The sequence below is a fragment of the Aethalodelphis obliquidens genome, unplaced genomic scaffold (assembly GCF_003676395.1).
Source record: "Aethalodelphis obliquidens isolate GAN/ISIS:26980383/991018 unplaced genomic scaffold, ASM367639v1 scaffold64, whole genome shotgun sequence".
Lineage (NCBI taxonomy): Eukaryota > Metazoa > Chordata > Mammalia > Artiodactyla > Delphinidae > Aethalodelphis > Aethalodelphis obliquidens.
The window spans coordinates 6,541,080-6,566,887 of NW_020838008.1; the positions used below are offsets into that span (position 1 = coordinate 6,541,080).

General features: G+C 34.9%; 1 protein-coding gene across 8 annotated transcripts in view; it reads right to left on the bottom strand.

Moving 5' to 3' along the window:
* Positions 1-25,808, bottom strand: part of IFT74 (intraflagellar transport 74) — a 78,558-nt gene that overhangs the window by 15,046 nt on the left and 37,704 nt on the right. For 6 of the 8 annotated variants that reach the window (XM_027089064.1, XM_027089063.1, XM_027089061.1 and 3 more), the window contains 6 exons: positions 23,038-23,181; positions 21,668-21,708; positions 18,897-18,976; positions 2,384-2,437; positions 957-1,054; positions 331-457 (listed from right to left, as the gene is read on the bottom strand). In XM_027089064.1, the coding sequence (XP_026944865.1) occupies positions 331-457; positions 957-1,054; positions 2,384-2,437; positions 18,897-18,976; positions 21,668-21,708; positions 23,038-23,181 (544 nt within the window). Of the gene's footprint in view, positions 1-330; positions 458-956; positions 1,055-2,383; positions 2,438-15,960; positions 16,052-18,896; positions 18,977-21,667; positions 21,709-23,037; positions 23,182-25,808 lie in introns of those variants that run through there. The other 2 variants (XM_027089067.1, XR_003429176.1) reach the window with 2 other exon arrangements.

The window sequence follows — 25,808 nt, forward strand, 5'->3', positions numbered from 1 at the left end:
CAATTGTTTGTTTGGCATTCCACCAGATTGCAAGTTTCTTGAGGAAACAGACTGGATTTTTTTTTTTTAATCCCTGTATACTCAAGTTACAGCAAAGGCATAAAGCAAATACTCAATAAATGTTAAATGAGTGAGAATATTCCAATGAATTACTATTAAGTTGATATGAAAAGTCACAAAAAATTCTGAGCCTATGAATGACTGCAGCAATAGGCAGTCATAAATTATATCCTCAGTCTTTCAAAAAAATCAAAGAGAATAACATTAGATTTTAAAAGTTCCAGTTTGTTACAGAAAAAAAGGATATTAAAATCTAGGTTGTTTCCTCACCTGAAGTCAGATTCCTAGCCGTACTCTGTGATTTCTGCATTTCAGTAGATTTAAAATTGAGATCATCCTGCATCATCTTCAGCTCTTGATTGGTGATAGAGGATATCTGTTTCATACGATTTATATTCTGTATTTGCAGAGACATAAAAGTGGAAAAAATTCCACTGATTTAACTTTCCAATAAAACTCTTGAAAATGCTGCTAAAGGACTGGATGTTTTGAAAGGGTATTCTTTTTTGAAATACATCATTCATTATATATATATTTTATAAAAGAATACAGTGAGATTCAAAGTGGTTTTCTCAATAAGGAGAGGTTAAATTAAAATTCAGAATTGTTTCTTTTACATTTGCTTTATTTTACTGTAGAAAAAATTCAACTATTCTATTTTAGGAACTGACTGGATTTTTAAAACACTTAGAATATTGAAAAGAGACCACGCATTTTTCCTCCTATGGTAGCACACAATAGTAGCTGCTCAATAAATGTTTTTTGAGGAATCAAGATACTCATTAGGTATCCTGTACTCTTACATAATAGTGAACCACTGCAGTTTTTGAGTTGTATTTAGAAAGGTAATCACAGTAAAAATAATGAAGACACTAAGACAGGTACATGGTACTTACTCGGCTACAGTGCTCCAAGAGTGCAACAATGTTGGCTTCTATCTGTGCCTTCCTTTCCAGTTCCTGGTGCTTAGTTTCCTCAAAAGTCTCAATAAAGGCTGCCAATTGAAAAATATGATGAGATGCTACTGCTGATATAGCTAAACACTACATAAGCTCTGATTTGTAGGTGTGAAAAGTACTTTTTAGAAATTCAAGGCAAATTTTAAACTATCACTGTTTAATTTTTTATTAACCCAAGGGTAATTAAACTACTCAATAAGAACATTTCTACATACTTTCAGGCTTTTAAAGTTTGTTATGACCTTAATATAAATAAACTAAAAATTTATAAATTCAGGCTCAGAAGTAACAGTTGATGAAATGGAGATGAGAATAAATCCTATGTTTTTACACTAGGATCTCACTGATACACCTACAATTAACATCTATAATTAGCCACTAACTTTACTTTGGAAAATATTACTAACTACCTGCAAATTGAGTATTTTATAATGCCAAATTAGTCTCAACTAAGTAAGTTTAGTAACTTATTGTTACAAATAAATATTCTAAGAAATCCTCCCTTTTCTTCTCTAACATAGAATTAGTACATAATTTGCTATTATTTACATTCTTAAAATATTTCTATGGATCTTCCAAAAATTAACTTAAAATAATTTTACTATTAGCATGAAACAACAAATTAATTCTGAGATAATTTTTGGTACTTGCTGAGATTTTAAAGAAATCTTGGGATATCGTTAAGCCAGAGTTGGTAATTACTGCTTTATGACATGTTTCTATGAAGGTAACAATCGGCCTCAGACCTATAAAAATGTCAGATTTTTAAAAAATAATAATTTAAAAAGGAAACCAGTAATTGTTAATATAGTCAATTTTGATAAACTTATGAATGTACAACATAAGTTTAAGTGAAGATCTATTTACAAAGTCAAATTCAGATTTTTTTTTCAGATTTTTTAAAAAAGTGAATAAGAAGCTACAATAGAAGGCTACTAAAGCTTCAGTCAGTAATAGAACCAAGAAACAAAATCAGAGGTGAGGGCTAATAAATAATGAGATAAGTACTATGAAAAGCTTAAAAAAAAGGTGAAAGATATTAAAGGTGAAGCATGTGAAAGAGAACATTCAACAATCAATGAGTGGTCTATAGATTATACAGACTATAAATGTACGTATTAGCTTTAGAATCTATCCCTAACATACAGTCATACACATACATACACATGTACAAAATCTTTCTAGAATTCTCTACCCATCTAAACTATGCTAGATATTTAGTAATACTTCAAGGCAAATGCTTTGAATGTCCACACTTCTGCACTTCTATTATTAGTCATTAAATCTTCTCAAAATGAGATCTCTGATTCAGTATAAATGAAAAACTGAGAATATATTTTCACATCTATAAGATTATCACTTACTGTCCATATTTTCCTCCCTTTTCTTTAGCTCCTTGTACTTCTGATTCATTTCACCTATAAGAGATAAAAAATTTAACATTAGTTTCAAGAACTTAAGATATAGTACTCTAAATTAGAAATATCTCTTAGGTTCTCGATATGCCATTAGTCATTAAATATTCAGTATTTTCAATTAGGTGAAATTCATTTACATTGACTTACAGGGTCTTTCAAAACAGCTATATATATGTGTATGTTTGACTATTTGGAAAGAACAATCCCCTGACTGGAAAGGACTGAAAGACTCTCCAATGGTTCTCTATTTCACTTCCAACTTGGAGCTATTCAACCTACGCATGCACACACTGGTGATGGGAAACATAAGCTCCCATGAAATTTCATTTCATCTCTGAATAGCTCATAACAGCAAACAAGATGGCAGGGTTACTTCCCTCACAGAGCTTAAAGTCTAGAGATTTAACACTTAAAATGTACTAAGTGCTATCATATGAAAGTAAAGGGTGCTATAGCAGCACACAGCAAGGACAATTAATCTAGTTCAGGGATTCAGGAAATTTTCCTCTAAAGAAGTAATATTTAAGCTGCATTATAAAGAATGGATGAATAGGAGTTACTTGGTCAAAATATAGAAGGAGTTGAAAGTCAAAGCATTATAAGTACAGAAATATGAAAGTGAGGATGAATATGGTAGCACAGAAAACCGAAAGAGTTCTGAGGCAGAGAATGTGAAGTGAAAAAGTGGCACAAAGATGAGGCAGGTTATGAGAGACCTTATAAGACACATGTTATAAAAGTCTGGATTCTCTCCTAAGGGCAAAGATTACTGAAGAATTTTAAGCAGAGGAATAAAATTATCAACTTGCATTTCTGATCTGGAGAATAAAAGAGAAGTAAGAGTGGAGGCAATAAGACCAGTTAAGAGGTTGTCAAAGTAATCCAAATGAAAGAGGAAGACTGCCTGGGCAATTAGGATGTAAGGTAGAGGATTTTCATTTGAGACATTTAAGAGCCAGAGTGAGGTGAGGATTTTGGTGAGGGTCAGAGAGGGAGAAGTCAAGTGTGACTCCCAGGTTTCTGGCTTGGGTAATCGAGGACATTGTGGTACTGAAAAAAAAATAAATAAAAAGAAAATTGAGGAAGAAACTGCCATGTTGCATTTAATATATGTAAAAGACATGATTAAAAGGGCAAAAATCCATGGCCCGTACAGATGGATGAAATCGGACACTTTAGCTGCATAAAGGGACCATTAGTAGAGGTGGATCATGATTATTTTAGAAAAACAGGATTTTCAGTGTAACAGAAATTGAGATTTGGAGGCCCAGGGCTATTTTCCTGAACTAGTGAGATGGCTGCAGTCCTGTGCTCCCAGAGCCCCAGGTAAAGAAAGCAGAATAAATTTGTGCTTGATCCAATCTGTACAGTTTCTTCATTAAAGTCAGTTAGATCTTAGCATTCTAGAGAAACAAAGGAAGCTTACTAAGACAATGCCCAGCAAAGATGGAGAGAATAAGAGATTCCTAAGGGTGTTCCTGGTAAGAAGCTGGCATTTAGAAGGACTTTAGGAAGAAGAGTTCTAAGAAAATGGGGGAGCCAATAGTTAGAGTCCAGAGGCTAAAACCCATTGGTCAGTCTGTGTTCTATCTATCCTCCTATAAGCTCTACAGTTTTGCCAAGTACCGGCTAGAGCAGCAATAACATTAGGGAGTGGAGGTAGACAGTCAGAATAGAGCCCCTAATTACGTGGAGGCTACGGACTTCCACTTGTATACTTGCTTGGGTGGGAAGTGAGTTACGATTACACAAAGGTGATGGCAAAGTCAGAGACCCAGGTCAGCAGACAGCTTTTCTGCTTTCTGGTCTGAAAACATTTTTCCCAAATTCACCGAGGACAATCCTTATACAGAGAAAACCTTGTCAAGGCCCCCACCACCAGTACTCATAGTAAAAAGTCTGAAAGCTACTGTATAAGGATAGTAAATACCCAGAGGTCATGAATTCCCAGCCAGTGAACACTCAGAACGAATGGGAAACATTTGGTTCACTCTAAGACTTTGGATGCATTAACAACTTTACTGATCAGGTCAGATGATTAACAATGGTCTCAGGGCATAATGATGCAGCACGATTAGTTGTAAGGGGAAGGGGAGAGATCTTTTTGTTTCACTAATAACAAAGTTTGTATATGATTAAGTTTTTTTTGAAAAATACATTATAGACAGATTAAGATTAGCCCTATAATGATGTTACCATTCAGTAATTTATGGCAATAGTTTTTTGGATGGGAAACAAAGAAAGAATATGAGCTTGCAGCATACATGATCTGGAATATCCTCACAGGAGGCTTATATGCTCGTAAATATTATATAACATATGTGAAGTAGCAGAAAAGCTAGTATCTGCTGAATCTGCCATGGCCTAGGTTTCTAAAAAAGTCCTAGTTCCTTGTGTGGCTGTCTGAGAAGTTGTCCTCTTGGGAGATTGGTCAGGCATTAAGGGATTAAGAAGAAGGCCTGCATCCTAGGCTTTATAGGCATTTAACTACCATCTTATCTTTCCTCTTCTAAACTTAAGAGAATTTCCTACACATGCTGTTTCCAGCTCCTCATCATGCTATTAGACCTTACGACACTGCAATGAGGCTTCTCCTCCTGACATTCCAATGAAATTGTTCACAGTAAGATTATATGACTCCTTAATTATCAAATCCAAGGGGCAGTTTCAAGTTATCTTACTCTGTAATATTTGACACTATTGATACATCCTTTCTTCTTCCAATTATTTTTCCGCTTATGTTTTTTGTTGCTTGGGGGTTGGGCTTTTCTGGTTTTTCTTACTCTCATTCCTTCTTTGTCTTCTCTTCATAACTTTCCCTTTCTTCATTTAAATTCTGGATTCTGCTCTTCATTGACTTCTAATGCTACATTATATCCAAGGAAATCCCACTCATTCTTGTGGTTTAAAAACTCTTAAATTTGACCTTTTTCCTAATTTTCAGATTGTTTTATCCAATTGTTTACTACATATATTCATGTGGGCACATTTCATGACATCCTAATACACAGCCTATCCATAATTAATGCATCAGTCTTCCCCCTCAAAGTCTGTACCCCTCTGTATTGCCTATTATGTTTGAAAGCCCTTCACCATACACTTATCAACCAAGTCAGAAACCTGGGAGATTCCTCCCTCCTTCTCCCCTCAAATCCATGCTCCAAGTTGCCATCAGATTGAGCTGGAAGACATATCTGGTCAATGTCTCCCAGCTATACAGCTGGCCAGCTGGATTAGCTAGGACAGAGCTCCCATATATCTTAGCAAATTCCCAAGCTTCATAAAACCTCCTCCCATATCACTGTTGCTAAAAAGAGAAGAGATCAGGGCCCTAGTGAACTCCTCTATTTTGTGATTTCTCAGTTGGTGGATTAATATCTGAGCTTCTCATAAGAGGCAATGTACAGATGTGGGCAGTCCTAAAGTAGGGTAAAATATAGGGCTTGTTACAAAATCTATCCTTAGATTTAATATTATAGGAGAGGACAAGATCATAGACAGGGGAAGCTAATCAGTTATCACACTGGAGGTGCAAAGCAGGCCATAAAAAGGGTCTAATCATTTTAGAAAGATCAACAATGAAGAGACCAAAGGAGAGGGAAAAGGACACGTTCATAAAATGAGGGTTATTTTAGAGCTATCCTCAAACTCTGAGTATTTGATGTGATCATAGTTCTACATAATTTATTTCTTCCAAGTTTAGTGAGTACCTATTATGTGCCAGATACTATAATAGGTGCTGGGGATATCAAAATGAACAAGACAGTTGCCACTCTATCCTAGAAGGGTGTACAATCTGTTAGGTGAACAAAAGCAAAAAGTTACAATGCAACGTAAGTACTGTAACTAAGCTATATATGAAGTACTATGATAACTAGATGGGTGAAAAGAGTTCAGAAGGCTTTTATATAGAAAGTATCATATCAGCAAGGCATTTTAACAGGTAACGGAGGAATTATAGAGATGAATAAGATATTTTCCTTCAAGAAATTTATGCTCTAGTAAGACAAGTACCCAAAAATTTCCACTATAAATTCAGGCCTCTTTCCCCTTACAAGGGGGGAAGAAGAAATGAGTACGGACTGTTACAAAAGACTTGGGATATTGTAGAAAGGACACTATTGCTTTTTGATACTCTCAGCTATAGCCAGCCAGTGGAGTAAGGGAACTAGGCTCTTCTTCCAGCACTAAAGGGCTGAGTACCACCATAACCACCTTTCTCCTCACTTGTCAGTAAGGTCATCTGACTCTTTTACCTCTCTATCATAAAATGTTCTCTTGAATCAAGGCTTAACAGAGCAATCTTGGCTTTTATACTCTGAGAAGCAGTTCTGACCCTGGAGAAGGGTCTGATCACCATTTTCCAGAACACGTAGCCACCCCAATCTTCTCTCATGATCAGTGTACAACAAGGCACAAGCTAGTGACTCCTCTGGCTGCAAGGCTCCCAAGTCAGCAGACCTACTGATTTTAGAGGTGGAAAAGTAGCAGATAGTAAATAAAATTAGAGAGGAGGGGCAAAAATAAACACCAAGGTACTTTTGCTGGAAGGTAGGATTCTTTCCCTTCCAGCACTTGGGGTCCTTCTGAGGCAAGCTAAATATCCCAGTACCTTCGAGCATTCAGCACCTTCAAGTGTTCCTTGTGTGTCATAGTTTCAGTCTTGTTATCATTCTGTTCATTCTACTCTTAGCCCAGTTCTTCTGGACTAAGAGTTCATTCTACTCTTACTCCAGTTCTTCTTCATTCCTTTTAAAGTATGATGCCAAGAAACAGGATTCCAAGCAGACTATCACTTCTCATAGTCCATATATTCATCTTTTGTTAATGTAATCTACGATTCCAGCTGTTCTGGAGGCTGTATCACATGAATTCACATTGAGCAGTTATCTAAACCCCCTCTAACATTTTCACATATTTTAGTAAGATACAGCACTTTCTCCTCCCCCATTCCTGCTTCAATTTTAATTAGTTTTGGAGTCCTATTAAACTTTATCTTTTTACATTCAGGCTCTCTCTCACCTACTTTTCACACATCACTATAGCAGTAAGTGATAAACTAATATATCAAATATTGCTAAACTGGTATGCTAAAATGAGTACATATAAGTTTAATGTTTTAAACTAACTTTTAGCTTCAAGCTTCACCCAATTTATCAATTATACATTCAACAAAATGTTTTAAATTTTGGCAGGAAAGTTTCTTTACAGCTATGCAGACAAGGTCTGATTATTCTATCTACTAGAGGCATTTAAAATATATACAATAAAAATTCTCTAAATATGTAAAAGCTAAATTATTGCCTAAAGCCTCACCATTTCTAAAGAAAATAAAAAGGACTATGAAGAAGTTTGTTTCAACAGAGTAATGTCCATAAAATCAGATGGTATAATGAGTAATCCTTGGCATGTATACTAAACACAATGTAAGTTCTTAATTATTTCCTAAAACAGTGGTTATCAGACTTCAGCATGCATCGGAATCATCAGGAGGGTTTGTTGAAACACAATTTGCTAAGCCCTATTCCCAAGGTTTCATGTTTAGTAGGTCTGGGGTAGAGTCCAAGAAGTTTTATTTCTAACAAGTTTCAGATGGTGCTGAAGTGCCTGGTCTGAAGATAATACCACCATACTAATAAATAGTTTAACCAATCCCCAAATTGAACAATAAGCAATGATTCATTCTTCTTCATTGTATGTATATTGAGAAGCTACAAAACAGCAATGTAAAGATGCCATTTGAAACTCAGATACCAGCTGATAAACTGAATATATTATCTTGTACATCCTGGGGAAAATACTTTCCAAATATGTTTTGGGAAAATCTCCAGGAAAGTTATTAAAGTTTCAGTTTATAAATTAATAGCATTACATATGGTCACCTTATCTTTGATAAAGGAGGCAAGAATATACAATGGAGAAAAGAAAGCCTCTTCAATAAGCGGTGCTGGGAAAACTGGACAGCTACATGTAAAAGAATGAAATTAGAACACTCCTTAACACCACACACAAAAATAAACTCAAAATGGATTAAAGACCTAAATATAAGGCCAGACACTATAAAACTCTTAGAGGAAAACATAGGCAGAGCACTCTGTGACATAAATCACAGCAAAATCCTTTTTGACCCACGTCCTAGAGAAATGGAAATAAAAACAAAAATAAACAAATGGGACCTAATGAAACTTAAAAGCTTTTGCACAGCAAAGGAAACCATAAACAAGACGAAAAGACAACCCTCAGAACAGGAGAAAATATTTGCAAATGAAGCAACTGACAAAGGATTAATCTCTAAAATTTAAGCAGCTTATGCAGCTCAATATCAAAAAAACAAACAACCCAATACAAAAATGGGCAGAAGACCTAAACAGACATTTCTCCAAAGAAGATATACAGATTGCCAACAAACACATGAAAGGATGCTCAATATCATTAATCATTAGAGAAAGGCAAATCAAAACTACAATGCGATATCATCTCACACCGGTCAGAATGGCCATCATCAAAAAATCTACAAACAATAAATGCTGGAGAGGGTGTGGAGAAAAGGGAACCCTCATACACTGTTGGTGGGAATGTAAATTGATACAGCCACTATGGAGAACAGTATGGAGGTTCCTTAAAAAACTAAAAAGAGAACTTCTATATGACCCAGCAATCCCACTACTGGGCATATACCCTGAGAAAACCATAATTCAAAAAGAGTCATGTACCAAAATGTTCATTGCAGCTCTATTTACAATAGCCAGGACATGGAAGCAACTTAAGTGTCCATCGACAGATGAATGGATAAAGAAGATGTGGCACATATATACAATGGAATATTACTCAGCCATAAAAAGAAACAAAATTGAGTTATTTGTAGTGAGGTGGATGGACCTAGAGTCTGTCATACAGAGTGAAGTAAGTCAGAAAGAGAAAAACAAATACCGTATGCTAATACATATATGGAATCTAAAAAAAAACGGTCACGAAGAACCTAGGGGCAAGATGGGAATAAAGATGCAGACCTACTAGAGAATGGACTTGAGGACACGGGGAGGGGGAAGGGTAAGCTGGGACAAAGTGAGAGAGTGGTAGTGTATATATGGGCATATATACACTACCAAATGTAAAATAGACAGCTAGTGGGAAGCAGCCGCATAGCACAGGGAGATCAGCTCAGTGCTTTGTGACCACCTAGAGGGGTGGGATAGGGAGGATGGGAGGGAGGGAGACGCAAGAGGGAAGAGATATGGGGATAAATGTATATGTATAAGTGATTCACTTTGTTATAAAGCAGAAACTAACACACCATTGTAAAGCAATTATACTCCAATAAAAATGTTTTTAAAAAAAGCAGATTTCTAATCAGAAACAATGTAAGTGAGAAGACAGTGGATCAACATCTCTGAAGTATTAAAAGATAACATCTGTCAACCTTGACTATACCCAGCAAAAATATCCTTTGAAAATGAAGGCAAATAGGCATTCTCAGACATACAAAAGCTGAAAGCATTCATCACCAGCAGACCATAACTATAAGAAATGTTCAAAGTCCTTCAAGCAGAAAGAGAAAGATCTCAGATGGAAATCTGGAATCTACATTAAGGACTGAAGAACAGCAGAAATGGGTAAATAGTAAGATTTTGCTCCTTATTAGTAATCGTTTAAAAATATAATTGACTGTCAAAAATAATAGCTATGCAAAATGGATATCTCAGAAATAACTAAATTTCCTTGTCAATTGCATTATTATGAACTTTCATCAAATCTTTAACCGTGGTCATTTTAAAGTCTTTTGTCATTTACAAACAGTTCTGGGTGTACTCGGATGCTTTTGCAAAAATGTTCCTATAAAAGGGTTTCATCTTCAAGGAATTCATGGAAAAGACTCTGAGACATGCAGGTTTCTGGTAACTGACTGTACTGCTGAACTGAATGAATAAGCATTTTCAGAAAGATCAAGATGAAAAAAAAACTAATGACATGGGACTGAGTGAACTGATGAGGATGATTATAATTTTTTGACTTTCTGTTTGAATTAAAAAAAAAATCCCACAAGGACTCAAGAGGCAAAAAATATACAAACCAATTTTCACTGCAAAGTAAAGGAGCTGTTGTTACAATGGAGGATTACTGGACTGAATGTCAATATTATGACATAGTATGAGTGTGTTTTGTGTTCAGTAATTGCAATCATTGTTGCTTTTGTTGTGGTCAACCATTTACAATGCTTGGTGTCAGTTTATCTCTTGTAAAAATAAAATACAGTGTATGTGTGTGAAAAAAAATAGCTATGTAGTTATTACCTTATAAAATACGTAAAAGGAAAATGTGTGATGACAATACCACAAAGACCAGGAAGGGAGAAGTAGAAGCATGCCATTGTCAAGGTTCTTATACTGTACATAATGAGGTATAACATGAAGGCAGACTGTGATAAGTTAAAGATATACACAATATCCTAAAGCAACCACTAAAATAACAAAACAAAGAATTATAACTGAAAGACCAATAAAGAAGATAAAATGGAATCATTAAAAATAATTAATCCAAGTCAGACAAAGAAGAATGAATAAATAAACTGTGGTTTATCTTCACAGTGGAATACTACTCAGCAATGAACAGGAGCAAACTGGTGACATGTGCAAATATATGGATAAATCTTAAAATAATTATGCTGAGTGAAGGACCAGAGAAAAATGTGTACATAGTTATGATTCTGTTTATATAAAATTCTAGAAAATGTAAATTAATCAACAGTGACAGAAACAAGATCATCGGTTACTTGAGGATGGGAGAGTGAAGCAGGTAGGAGTGGGAGGGAGAGGCTGCAAAAGGGTATTAGAAGATTTTGGGGATCGTTGAGTATGTTTACTCTCTTGATTGTGGTGATGGTTTCACAGGTGGATGCATATGTCAAAACTTATCAAATTATGTACTTTAAATATGTTTACTGTATTGTATGTCAAACCTTTGTAAAGCTGTTTTAAAAAAACTAAAAAAATTAATTAATAGCATTAATAATAACAGCCAATAACTAACATTTATGTGCAATTTTTAAATTGCATGCTATTCTGAGTCATACACACACACACACACACACACACACACACACACACACACACACACGTTCCATTCATCTAATCTTCACAGTAACCCTAAAAGGAAGCTAGGTACTGTTATTATTGCCACTTTAAAGATGAGGAAACTAAGGTACAGCAAGGTCAAGTAGCACGTCTGAGATCAGCCTGTAAAACAGCACAGCTCAGATTTGAATCCTAGCATGCGGGTTGCAGAACCCGTGCCCTAAAACAAAACTATTCTGTCTTTATAAATTCTATTTTACCTGACATAACCAGAGAATAAAAGCTTCTAACCTGGGCCTTGGAACTATGAGTAGGAAGAAGTATCCTACAGACAAACCAAAGAAAAGGGTTGTATTTTATGTTTTTACTACCCTTGAAAGCAGCATTTAAATTATAGAGTAAATTGCAATGAATTCATTTGAAGTTTAGGGCAGTAATCCAATGATCCTGTAGCATTTTATGCATACTTCTATTATGATACATATTTATCACATTGTAGCTGTTAGATATTTAGATGTCTGTGATATGCTGTATTGATAACCACATGATATTCCGTTTTATCAATCTTTGGGAAGACACTGTACTCTAAAATTGAAGGAATAATTTGTAGTGAGCAATAATGCCCAAAAATCCTTCTTGGGGAGAAATGTGACTGTACTTTGTAAACTGTGTTCCTTAAGCCTTGTCTGAGCACGCAGATGTCCAGAAAATTAGCTCCACCTCGTGGATCATGGTAGTACTACAAATTCAGGCCTTTGAGAACAGTGAACTGTCAGAGAAGTAATTAGCACTGGTGAGGATGCACTTTCACATACTGCTGCTGGATGTATAAACTGGTACAACCATTTCTGGAAAGAAATTTTCAAAAATAATCAAAATTGTATACATAAGTAACTTTCTATTCAAAATTTCACTTCTAGAAATTTAGCCTATAGAAATATACAAATTAACAAACATATATGTATCAAGGTTATTTAGTGCAGCATTGTTCTTGGTAGTGAAAAATTAGAAACAACCTAATGTCAATGTGGATACAGCTAATACTATTTAACAAGAATATCAACATGACTACAGCTAATAGTTTTTGTAAGTACTTAAATATGTGCCAGGGACCATTCTTAGTCTGGCTTTAAAGCCCTGACATTGGCTACTATGCAATACTTCTTAGAATGAAGTATATACATCCTCATATGGAAGAGTGTTCATCATATACAGTTAAATGAAAAGACTCAAGCTCAGAAGAATTGTATCACTCAATTAAATATATATACACTATATATATATATATATATATATGCCGTGTATAGAAAAAAGTCTAAAAGGCTATACATATCAAACTGTAAACAATGATTACCTCTGAAGAATGGGATGCGTATGAGGAGAAAGGAGATGATTTTTACTTTATACACTTTTGTATTGCTTGAATTTTCCACATTAAGTACACACCAGGTTTGTACATAAAAAGTACACAATTAAAAAAAATAAGTTAATTGGAGTCTTTAAAATAACTTTAACTACTTTAAGGAAAATTTTTTAAAACTAGTAAGGGGTAACCTCCTAGATGCTGACTGATAATTTGCACAGTTAATGACAATACATGAGAATGGTCATTTGAGGCAACACACACACACACACACACACACACACACACCCACCCATAAAATGAAGTACATTCAAGGTGATTAAAACGCTTCAGAAATTCTGGGTAAGTTTATAACTGGTAATTTTTTGACAAAGATGGTAGGTTGAACATGCACATCTAACCCTAACCTGACCCACCCCCCAAACTCCACTAAAATTATAGTAAAAAGAATTTTTAAAGGTCAAACTCCCAGCAATGAGGAAAATAGGAGAGGAAACAATAGTAATAAAATTTTGGAAGCTGGAAGCAGATGGACAAATGGTAACTAATTTAGCAGACCTGAGAAAGTCTAAACCTAAGCTGCACTGGGTAAAGATGAGAATTAACCAGATTTCAAAAGGCTCAGGAGTTCTGCATAGACAATCACTTATTTTGTGTTCCTACACCATGAAAGGTTTTGTCGTGTCTTAAATAGTAACACTGCTCTTTTTAGAATTTAACGGAATATAGTGAAGAGTACAGTAGAGGCCTGAGTTAAGTGGACCAATAAACACCATTTACTTTGAGGGACCTTCAATATGAAATATACAAAAATTAATTTGTGGTGAGAATAAATTTTCTTAGTCAACAATTACCTTATCAAAAACTAACTACTCAACCATATGTTAGAAGTAAATCTTTAGGTAAAAGAATAATAAAAATAATATCCTATGTTGAATGAGAATATAGGCTACTATTAGCTTGTTGCCTTCACCTAGATCTACAACGCCTTTTCCATTACTTTCCCTTTCTCATACAGAAGCAGCATTTTAAAAAGCAACAATTAAGTAAATATTTAATGGTTGGCACTTCAGCTTGAGAAAGGAGAAATCAGGATGGATTCCAGGAGAAATCAGGCTTTTCTGAAAAGTAGCATGGCATCTGCCAATAGTGCTCTGCTTTAATAATGATGCAGATTGTAGCCGAATTCTGACCATATAAACAACTTTCAATAGAGCTATTTCTCACTGCTTCTAGTTAGCAAAAATAGTAACAATTCCTTTCCTGCTAAAATATAGGATAGTACACATATTTAAACCTAAGTATTTTTTAGAACCCATATAACAAAGTTACCTGATCCAGCAATAAAGTAAAACTACTGTAGGGGTGAAGTCTAACAAATACTTAACATAATAGGATTAAATCCCCCAGCAGTTTAAAAAAGTAATGACATCTTATTATAATGAAAATTCTCTGTTATCAGGCTATTTCTCCTTTAAAAATTACTTACAAAGACTAAATAAAGATTTGAGAGCAAAGAAGCCCATCTAGAATTGGTCAAAAGTGTAAGTGTATTATGAGGATTTTTTCTGCATTATCCAGATTGTCACAGAAACTGATAACTCAGCATCTAGGAATAACGAAGATTTTTGTAGAATAGCCAAATAACTGTTAATTGATTTTATTAAGTTAACTTTGAGACAATGTAACTTTTAGCAAATTGTAACTTTAAGGACTTAAAAAGTGCAAAAATATGATGAACTTGAAGAAGCTGTTGGATTACAGGACCACCATTAATATCTAGCAGAGAACATAACTGTACCTAAACCAGTATCAAAGGATGCCTTTAAATTTAGAATGAATTATGCAAACCTTTTAAAAGTTTATTTGAAAACTGAAGGGTTGGAGCAAGTACTAACAAAGTCAGACATGTACAAACACATTTACAGTTTAAGTGTTATGTTAACCAGAACCCCTACAAGGCAAAAGGTGGCCTAGCTGGATTACACACAGGTGCCATAAATGGAAGAAACCAGGTAACATCTAAGAAATTAATAAAATGGCCAGAAGGAATAAAGCTGGGGGCAGAGATAAGTATGGACCAGAAAGTCAAAATAACTTGATAATCCTCCACATCTTAAGGAGCAGATTATCCACAATCTTGAGTCAAGGGACTGCTGAGAATGCAGATGTAGATAAGAATCCACCTCTTTACTGGAAATCATAAATCGAAGGTAGGAATCCTCTAAAAAGTAATAAAACTGTTGCTAACTAATCAAGCTCTCTCTGTAGATAAGAGTGCATTTGTATATCTTAAGAACTAGAGGGCCCAAAGAAGTGACTAGAGCCCAACTCTCACCTTTAATTCATTCTACAAATCCTTCCCTTCTAAAATACAGGACTGGGAATTCCCTGGCTGTCCAGCTGTTAGGACTCCATGCTCTCACTGCTGAGGGCCAGGGTTCAGTCCCTGAATGGGGAACTAAAAATCCCACAAGCTGCACGGTGCAGCCCAAAAAAATAATAATTATTTAAAAATATATAAATAAAATACAGGACTGTTTAATTCATTCCACAAAGACTTATTGAATGTTTATTTTCCCAGGCATTGTGTTGATGAAAGAGGTTACCAAAGTGAACAAGACACAGTCCCTGTCCTGGAGGATGTAGAGCTTAAGGGAAAAGACAAACACCTAAGTAGAAAGTGGTAAAGTAATGTGGTCAATACATTTATGCCGTGTGTTCTGATAACAGAGGGGATCACTCACTTAGCCCAGCCCAGAAATAGGTCAGGGAGAGAAATTAGGGTTACTATGTTGGATATGAAAGGATACCTGAGCTAGATCTTAAAAAATGAGAAGTTAGTAAAGTAAGTAACAGAGAAAAGAACATTCAAGAAAAGGGAACAAATAATAGGAGCAAAGGATTGAGCATGAAACAATCCTTTGACGTATGATAAGAGGGTGAGGTGTGAGGTACCACTGGTAGATTATTATTATTCTTCTTAGAATGTAAGGATAGAGATGCTGAGGGGTAGGAGAGGAGGCTGACAATGTACAGGTCAGATTATGGAGGGACTAGAATGCCACACAAAGATTCTTAAACTTTATCTTGTAGGTCACGGGGAACCACTGTTAAGTGGAGAATGATACAGAATCACATTTCACATAAGTCACTCTGGCAACACTGTGGTGGATGAATCTGACAGGGAGCAAGATTGGAGGTCGGGGACCAGTTAGTAGACTACTGAAATAGTTCAGGAAAGAAATAATGAGGTCCTGAACTAACAAGTGACCTTCTAATAAAAACCCCAGTAATCCAGGATGATCAAAGTGTAGTAGAACAAAAAACTAATGCATTGATATATATGTGAACATACAATACATAATATTTAGATATCACATATATTTTTATATGTACATATATATATATGCTTTTTTGCTACTATTACATTACATTATAGATTTTGCCTTTCTACATTAATCAAAAAGGACAGGTAATTCCCTGGTGGTCCAGTGGTTAGGGCTCCTCACTTCCACTGCAGGAGGAACCGATTCGATCCCTGGTCTGGGAACTGAGAGCCCGCAAGCTGTGGTGCGGCCAGAAAAAAAAAAAAAAAAAAAAGGACAAAGAATTTACGAAAACAAAAAGGAAAAGGGAAGCTACAATTCAAAGCATTCTATTTATCGTAGAACTAGCAATTAATAATAAATAGTTTAAAAACACAGACCTACTAGAGAATGGACTTGAGGATATGGGGAGGGGGAAGGGTAAGCTGTGACAAAGCGAGAGAGTGGCATGGACATATATACGCTACCAAACGTAAAACAGATAGCTAGTGGGAAGCAGCTGCATAGCACAGGGAGATCAGCTTGGTGCTTTGTGACCACCTAGAGGGGTGGGATAGGGAGGGTGGGAGGGAGGGAGACGCAAAAGGGAAGAGATATGGCAACATATGTATAAGTATTACTGATTCACTTTGTTATAAAGCAGAAACTAACACACCATTGTAAAGCAATTATACTCCAATAAAGATGTAAAAATAAAATAAAATAAATTGTTATCCCCAAATGAGTTATTTTACTGGAAAAATAAATAGAATTCTGCTAGAAATTTAAATTTAGAAGGAGGAATATTATTTAAAATGTATCCCATAAAGCATCTGAAATCAAGAACATTATCAGATTTCTCAGAATAATTTATTAACAAAGAAAATCTATATACTAGATCTACATAAATTAAAAGCAATAAAATAATTTAATAAAGAAAACAACATGACCTTAGTAACAATTTATTGTGAACCTACCTTGCCATGTGTACCACTTACTATTTGTAAATCTTAGTGAGGTAGGACCACTATATTCATTTTGCAGATGAGAAAATGAAAGCTCAGATAAGTTTACTTACCTAACAACCAGGACTTAAAGTTTGTCTGATTTTAGATGTCTTGTTTACATGTAGCCACATGTAAATAAGACTGTAAGCATTTCACAAGAATATTTTTATTTCACAAATACAGCACTTCATATCAGAAAGCCAAGATTAGGTTTGGGCAATAGAGCTAACACTGGGGTCAAAGAGAACTTGATTTATATCTAGACTTTACCCCTTACTAGCTGTGAGAATTTGAGTTAACTTCTCTGAGTTTCAACAAGCATAAAAGAGGTTAGAAGCCTTCAAAGTGTTCCTGCAAAGATCACAAAGTAACCAGTCCAGGTAAGTAATCAATTAATAGTAGCTAATGCTATTATTCATAAGTCAATAAAATGTATAAATAAAACTAATACACTGCATTAAAATTGAAATAAAAAATTAATTTAGGAAAAGAACACCCTTTTCCCCTGCTATGAATGTTTCTTTAGCCATAATAGGCATATTATTTACAATAGAATACCTAACTCATAAGAATATATAGTCAACTCTTGATAATCCAATAGCATATTAACTGGCTTGCAGTTAATCTGTGATTAAAGTGCCATAGTAACCCAGCTTTTCCTCCCTTGTTAGAGACAAGTTGGTTAGGAACCTGTGATGCCCAAACTCTTCCCTCAACCACACATACACTGTAGCTCCCAAATCCCCACCACAGCATTTCCACCCGAAGTGCTCTGGTCCCTGCCTTGGCACTTCAAATCCCACTGCTGGGGAAAGCTGAGAGAGGACTGGAATAATCAGTACTTGCCACCACATTAGTGGGTCCCCTAGCGAATAATTCTTCCAAAATTTTTTGATATTTGTGATGTGATCCTCACTCCCCTGTAACTCTACCACTTACGCCAGTTAATAGCTGACAATATTGAAGAAGTATAACTTAGAAATCTGTGAGCAACTTTAAACCATTTTACTTGATTAAAAAAAAAAAATTTCTTGGGCTTCCCTGGTGGCGCAGTGGTTGAGAGTTCGCCTGCCGATGCAGGGGACACGGGTTCGTGCCCTGGTCCGGGAGGATCCCACATGCCACAGAGCAGCTGGGCCCGTGAGCCATGACCGCTGAGCCTGCGCGTCCGGAGCCTGTGCTCAGCAATGGGAGAGGCCGCAACGGTGAGAGGCCCGCGTACGGCAAAAAAAAAAAAAAGAAAATTTCTTGCTGTATAGCACAGGGAACTCTACTCCACTTCGCTGTACAGTAGAAACTAACACAACATTGTAAAACAACTACATCCCAATTAACAAAAAAATTTGTTTGCAAAACAAAATAAATTCTTGCCATTATATAACCATTTTAAGTTATATAAGTTTTTAGTTGGCTTAAATAGTTCAACACTAACTATAATATTTAGTTACTATTAAAATATTTAGTTACTATTAAAATTCAATACTAACTATAACATTTAAAATATTACTTAAATGATTCAATACTAACTATAATATTTAGTTACTACTACTAAATATTTTAATAGTTTAGTATTTTAATAGTTAAACTTAGTGATATCACAAAGAATTAAATAATAAACCCCAGGTAAACAGTCCCTGAGGCCCAAGTTAATACTGTATAAATACTGCTATGTATCTATATTATACTTCATAAAAATATTTAAAAAATTACCTTGGTGTTCTTCTAAATCCATGTCAAGTTGTCTAATTTCTTCATTAAGCTGATTTATTTTTTCTTTTATATCTGTTAACCTGTTGAAAATATTATTTAATGAATTTATGGCAGACAATTTAGATATTCAGTAAAAACATTTAGTGACGATGTTATGAAATCTTACATCTTTTTGAATCTGCAGAAACAATATCAATAAATAATATGCTTTATTCTGAGGACAATACTATAAATTTGAGAGAAAAATCTTTTTTCATGATTCGCATTTAGAGTACAAAGTGTGTTCTGAGAATGCTGGCTTGCCTGACTTCAAAAGTAGGCCCTTCCCTGCCAGCCATCTTTTGAGCTTTACTTGTGATATTAAGAAAATAAAAAATCTTTAGCAACCTTCTTTTTGTAGGTTTATATAAACTAAACTAAGTTAGCAAGTTTGTCTTAAAAGTTAGAAAATAAGAGAAAATTTACCATTGAGAGAAGATTATATGGGTTAAAATTTTAACAAAAGCAGTTGTACTTATTACAAAGCTATAGTAATCAAGACAGTATGATACTGGAATAAGGATAGACATATCCTTTTAAGGATAGACAATGGAATAGAATTGTGAGTCTAGGAATAAGACCCTGTATCTATATACAACTGATTTTTGACAAAGGTGCCAAAACAATTAAACAGAGAAAGAACGTTAAATAATATTTCTTAAAAGAATATTTCAACAAATGGTGCTGGAATAACTGGATATACACAAGCAAAAGAATAAAACTGGACTCCTACCTCATACCATACACAAAAGTTAACTAAAAGTGGGTCATAGATCTAAACATAAGAACTAAACTATAAAACACAAATAAAAAAACATAAGCATAAATCTTCAAGAAATTGAACTAGGCATTGGTTTCTTACATATGACACCAAAAGCACAGATGACAAAAGAAAAAAATAAATAAACCAGATATAATCAAAATTTAAAACTACTGGGACTTCCCTGGTGGCGCAGTGGTTAAGAATCCGCCTGCCAGTGCAGAGGATACAGGTTTGACCTCTGGTCTGGGAAGATCCCACATGCCGCAGAACAAATAAGCCTGTGCACCACAACTACTGAGCCTGCACTCTAGAGCCCATGAGCCACAACTACTGAAGCCTGTACACCTAGAGCCCATGCTCCGCAACAAGAGAAGTCACTGCAATGAGGAGCCCGGGCACCGCAACAAAGAGTAGCCCCCGCTCGCTGCAACTACAGAAAGCCCGTGCACAGCAATGAAGACTCAATGCAGCCAAAAATAAATAAATAAAATAAATAAATTTATTTAAAAAATAAAGTCTTAAAAAAAATTTTAAACTTTTGTGCTTCAAAGGACACCATAAAGAAAGTGAAAAGAAAACCCAAATAATGGAAGAAAACTTTTGCAAATCATTTATCTGATAAGAGACTTTATTTAGAATATATAAAGAGCTCTTACAATTCAATAATAAAACAATAAATAACCCAATTTAAAAATGGGCAAAAACACAGGGAGATCAGCTTGGTGCTTTGCGATGACCTAGAGGGGTGGAATAAGGAGGGTGGGAGGGAGGCTCCAGAGGGAGGGGATGTGGGGATATATGTATGCATATGGCTGATTCACTTTTTTGTACAACAGAAACTAACACACTATTGTGAAGCAATTATACTCCAATAATGATCTATAAAAAATAAATAAATTTTAAAAATGGGCAGAGAATGTGAATAGACATTTCTCCAAAGAATATATATATATGACCAATAAGTACAGGAAAAAGAGTTTAAGATCATTCATTAATCATCAGGAAAATGCAAATCAATGATACCACTTCACACCTACTAAGATGGCTACACAGTAATCAAAAATGACAGATAATAACAAGTGTTGGTGAGGTCATGGAGAAACTGGAACACTTATACACTGCTGGTGAAAATGTAAAATGGTGCAGCTGCATTGGAAAATAGTCTGGCACCTCCTCAAAAAGTTAAATATAGAGTTACCGTATGAACCAGCACTCCTAGGTAAATTCCACTCCTAGGTAAATACCCAAGAGAAGTGAAAATATATATGTCCACACACAAAAACATGTACACGATTGTTAATACCAGCATGATCCATCACAGCCAAAAAACAGAAACAATCCAAATGTCCATCAATTAATGAATGGATAAATAAATACGGTATAGCCACACAAATGGGATATTATTTGGCAATAAAAAGAAATGAAATACTGATACATGCTACAACACAGATGAACCCTGAAAACATTATGCTAAGTGTAAGAATCCAGCCACATAGGACCATATATTGTATGCTTTCATTTATATGAAATGTCCAGAACAGGCCAATCTACACAGACATAAGGTACAGTGGTTGCTTAGGGCTGGGAATGGGGGATAAGAGGTGTGATGGTTAAGGGATATGGGTTTCTATTGGAGTGACTGAACTGTTCTGAAATTGACTGAGGTGGTGGTTGCACAACTCTGTGAATATAATAAAAAACTCTGAATTGTACACTTTAAATGTGAATTGTACGGTATGTATTATATCACAATAAAGCTGTTTTTAAAAAGCAATTATACTATGTAATGGCTCTTAACTAAACATTCAAAGAATTATTTAAAGCTATAAATAAAACTGAAAGCTGCATCATTATTGTCAGTGTGAATCACAGAAAAAATGACTGTAACAATATGCACCTCTTACACATTTAGAATGCAATTTAAAAGATGAGAAATGAATGTAAAATGTCCTAGTGTAAAAGTACTTACTGTCGCTCCATGCTGGCTATTTCCTGATTATCTTCTTTAACCTATAAAGGCATGAAGAGAAAACAGAATTTAAAGAATTACTCATTGTTAGGCTATCTTAAAGAGATTTTCCTTCTAGGGTGTGTACTAAAATATCAAATCTAGTCGCTTTAAACTTATTTCTTGAAATTCAGCCTTTGAAGTTAAAAGGAACATCATTAGGGAACTATTCACATATTTTTCTTTCCTCCTCAAAGGAAGAGTGGTGACTGATAAATATCCATACCTATCCACGTGGCACCAAGAAGTTAACACATCTTCAGGCCTGGATCAATTTACATAAATATCTAGGATTTTTGAGCCTGTCTCCCCCGCCCTGCTCCCCCTGCTCCCCACCCCCAACCCATGCACACGGCAGGGCTGCCAGATTTAGCAATCCTCGTTACATCTGAATTTCAGAAAAACAATGAATAACTTTTGTGGTATGTATTTGGAATACACTTATTGTCCTTACGTGTATACTTATTCTAAAAGATTATTCACTGCTTATCTGAAATTCAAATTTAACTAGTCATTCTGTATTCTATCTAGAAATTCTATACCAAGATCACACTCTTCGTCCCCTGCCTTCAATGATCTCTTTCCAAGGAACTTCAGAGATTCTAGATTTTGATACCTTTCTAGAATGATTCTAACACTTAAATAGCTCCTGAGTTGATCCCTAAGCCTCCTACAAACCCACTGGATTCAATCTAAGACCACAAAGGAGTCCCATTTGTAGGTTCCTGACTAGAGGTGCTCCCAAATATATAGGCTCCTAAGGGCTGTATATTTAGGGTGTCTCAGGATAAACAATAGGATAAATTAAAGCCAGTCTTGGGATAGTAAGAAAGCTACTGAACACATCTGACATAACATGGTGACATACTGTGATTTCACAGGACATTTTAATTCCATTCACTTCATGGTGGCACTGATAGAAATAACCACACAAAGTTGTCAGCCTTGGGGCACTTCATTTTCTAAATATGAGGCCCAAAACAAATAATGGAATACATCTTCAATAAGATTAATTATTTACTGATCATTAAGAAGAGTTTCAAGTTTTTCTTATAAGGATCCAAAACATGAAAAAATGACCAAAATATGCATGAAGACCATATAAAATTAGGATTTAAGCAAAAAAAAAAAAAAGTTTATTTGAGAAATGACTTTTACCTAGATCTTCTTAGTCAAGCAGTTCATATTAATTTAGATGGAGTTCACTTTTCACTGTTTTTTAAGAAAATAAACTTATTAGTTTTCTGTTCAATTCATATGCCTTAAATAAAACAGACTGATACATTTACCAAATCCTGACATATTAAAATACATATGTTTGTTTTTCCTACCTGCTTAAGTAATCTCTCTCTCTCTTCCATTGGGGATCCCATGCTTTTGTCTTCCGCAATCATTTGATCTCGATGGGACTCCAACTCATAAAGTTTTTCATGCAACAATACAGCCTCCTGTTTTACCTGTGAGTGTGCTATTTCCTGAAGAGAATTAAAATAATTTTAGTATTTTATCAAAAACTATTCAAATAGTTTTCAGTTTATAAGACTAAGGACAAATTTAAACTACCAGCATCTTTAAATAGAGATATCAAGAACCTAGAGTACTCAATAATGCTACAAAGTACGTTTCTAAACATTGAAGAATAAAAATAAATCCCTATATATTTTCATAAGCAATTTTCAGTCTAAGGTTCACAAGAAGGTGGTAGCTTTAGTTTATTTTCTAAATATAAGACCTAAACAAAGATAAAGACATCTCTACTAATGGGAAGATAATAAAGAAAATGTAACGATGTATGTATAACTTTAACCACAAAACCCAATCCAAAGTCCAAGGAACTGATCGCTAGAGGGAAGATATTTTCCCCTGAATAGATCATATATATGCTTTCCTACAAGTTTATGGGTTGAACTATATCCCTCAAAAATGTATGCTGAAGTCCTAATCTCCAGCACCTGTGAACATGACCTAATTTGAAATGGAGTCTGTGCAGATTTAATCAAGTTAAGATTATCTTGAGGTCATTAAAGTGGACCTTAATCCAGTATTAACTGCTCTTTATTAGAAGAGAAGAGATAAAAAGCAGAGACACCCGAGGAGAATGCCATTTGATGATACAGGCAAAGAATGGAGTGATGTAGCTACAAGTCAAGGAACAAATGCCAAGGATCGACAGCCAGCACCAGAAGCTAGGAAGAGGCAAGGAAGGATTCCACCTAGTGTCCCAAAAGAAGCAAGTCTTTGATTTTAGACTTTTAGCCTCCAGAACTACAAGAAATTTCTGTTGTTTTATGTCACCCAGTTTGTGATACTTTATTACAGCAGCACTAGGAAACTAATAGACACGAGTAGTAAAATTATCATGTATTCACCACTGTTCTACTGTTCACAAAGAGAAAATAAGGGATGTGATAATTTTAAAAGATAACCAAAAGAGCTAGGGATGTTGGTGGTAGTGGTGATGATGATGATGAAAATGACATTTGAAGCTGTTATTTATTGAGCACGTATTCTGTGCCAGGCACTATACTTCATATTTTTTATATACTATCTCTAACACTCAAAGCAACTCTGTAAGATAGTACTATCATCTCTGTTTTACAGATGAGAAAACTGATGATCTGATATCTAAATAATTTTTCTAAGTTAACAAAAATAAAAGTTAATCACGAAAAAAAAGTTAATGATATCTGAAAACAGGCTCACAGTATGAACAAGATTTTTAAGAGGGGAGACCTCCTCCTTTTCGAAAGCAAAAGAGAAGGAATCTTAAAAACAGGAAAAAGTGAACAAGAGGAAATGTTTGAAAGTCCATAGGCAAAGGGTTATATACACAGCTTAAGTAATGTATTAGCTTCAGGTGAAAAGGCATGATAATAAAATACCGATAGAAAAAATGCAGACATTTTGATGTATCCCTTTTCATAGTACCTCCCCCGTCTCTTTTGCTTAACCACCTATAGACATGTTCATCATTGCATCTTGATAAAACCACTCCTGAAGACTCAAGCTCTTGTTGATCTTTCACCTGATTTTTTTCACACTCCTATGAACTGAATCAGCAATACTTAGCACAGTAGGGAGCATACAGCAGATATGCAATAAACACTACTTGACTGATATTTGACATAATGTTATCTTGAAGAACAAATCTTCCCCCCCCCCCAAAAAGACCCACAAAGGAATCCAGCTAAAGTTAAACAGAATTAGGATCTACATTTTCTTCATTTGAGAATACTGTAAGTTTTTTTAAATTCATGTAATTTTAGGCATACATGTACTAATGCCAAAGTAGAGTGGCATCAATAGAAACACTAATTCCAAGGTTATACCCTACACCTCTTCCTGTGGAAACTAAATCTGCCAATGAAATAAGACCTAACTCTCTCCTACACACCCTAAAAAAAGATAGTGAGGAATTCTGAAAGCTGGCTGTATTAATACTATATAAATGCAGTCCTTATTCCTTGAAGCATATTTTTATTACCATAGAGATCAAAGAAAATAAAAATTCTGTGTACCCACATGTAGACAACTGGATATAGAAAATCATCTTAATATTTTTAAGCAAACTAGTTTTTTCAATAGCAAATTTCCAAAAGAATGATTACAAAATACTCATGGTTTATTTCTTTTGCAAGCTAGGTGAAAGCAATCATGTCAATTTACAATTGTTACTAATCCTATCATCGTTATAGCTACCTGAATACATAGGAAATCAAGAAAGGCAGGCAAGATTTGATGTACAGACAGTGGGAAGGTAGTTTGCAGAAAAAGAATGCATTGGCCAACAAATATATAAAGAGATACTCAACTTTTTGTATAAATAAATGAAAATTAAAACAAGATACTAATTTTAAACTATTAAACTAGTAAAAATGGAAAAGGTGGATGGATAATGCAGCTGTTAATGAGTACGGGGGAAATAGGCACTCTCATACATTGAGATTAGGAGTAGAAAATGGAACTTTTTTGGAAGGCAATTTGGCAATGTTACAACGTTTTAGAAGTTTGTACCTTCTGACCCAATGCAAGAAATTTATCTTAAGATACACTCGTAGTAACTTTGCATAAAATGTGTTTTCACTACAGCATTGTTTTATAA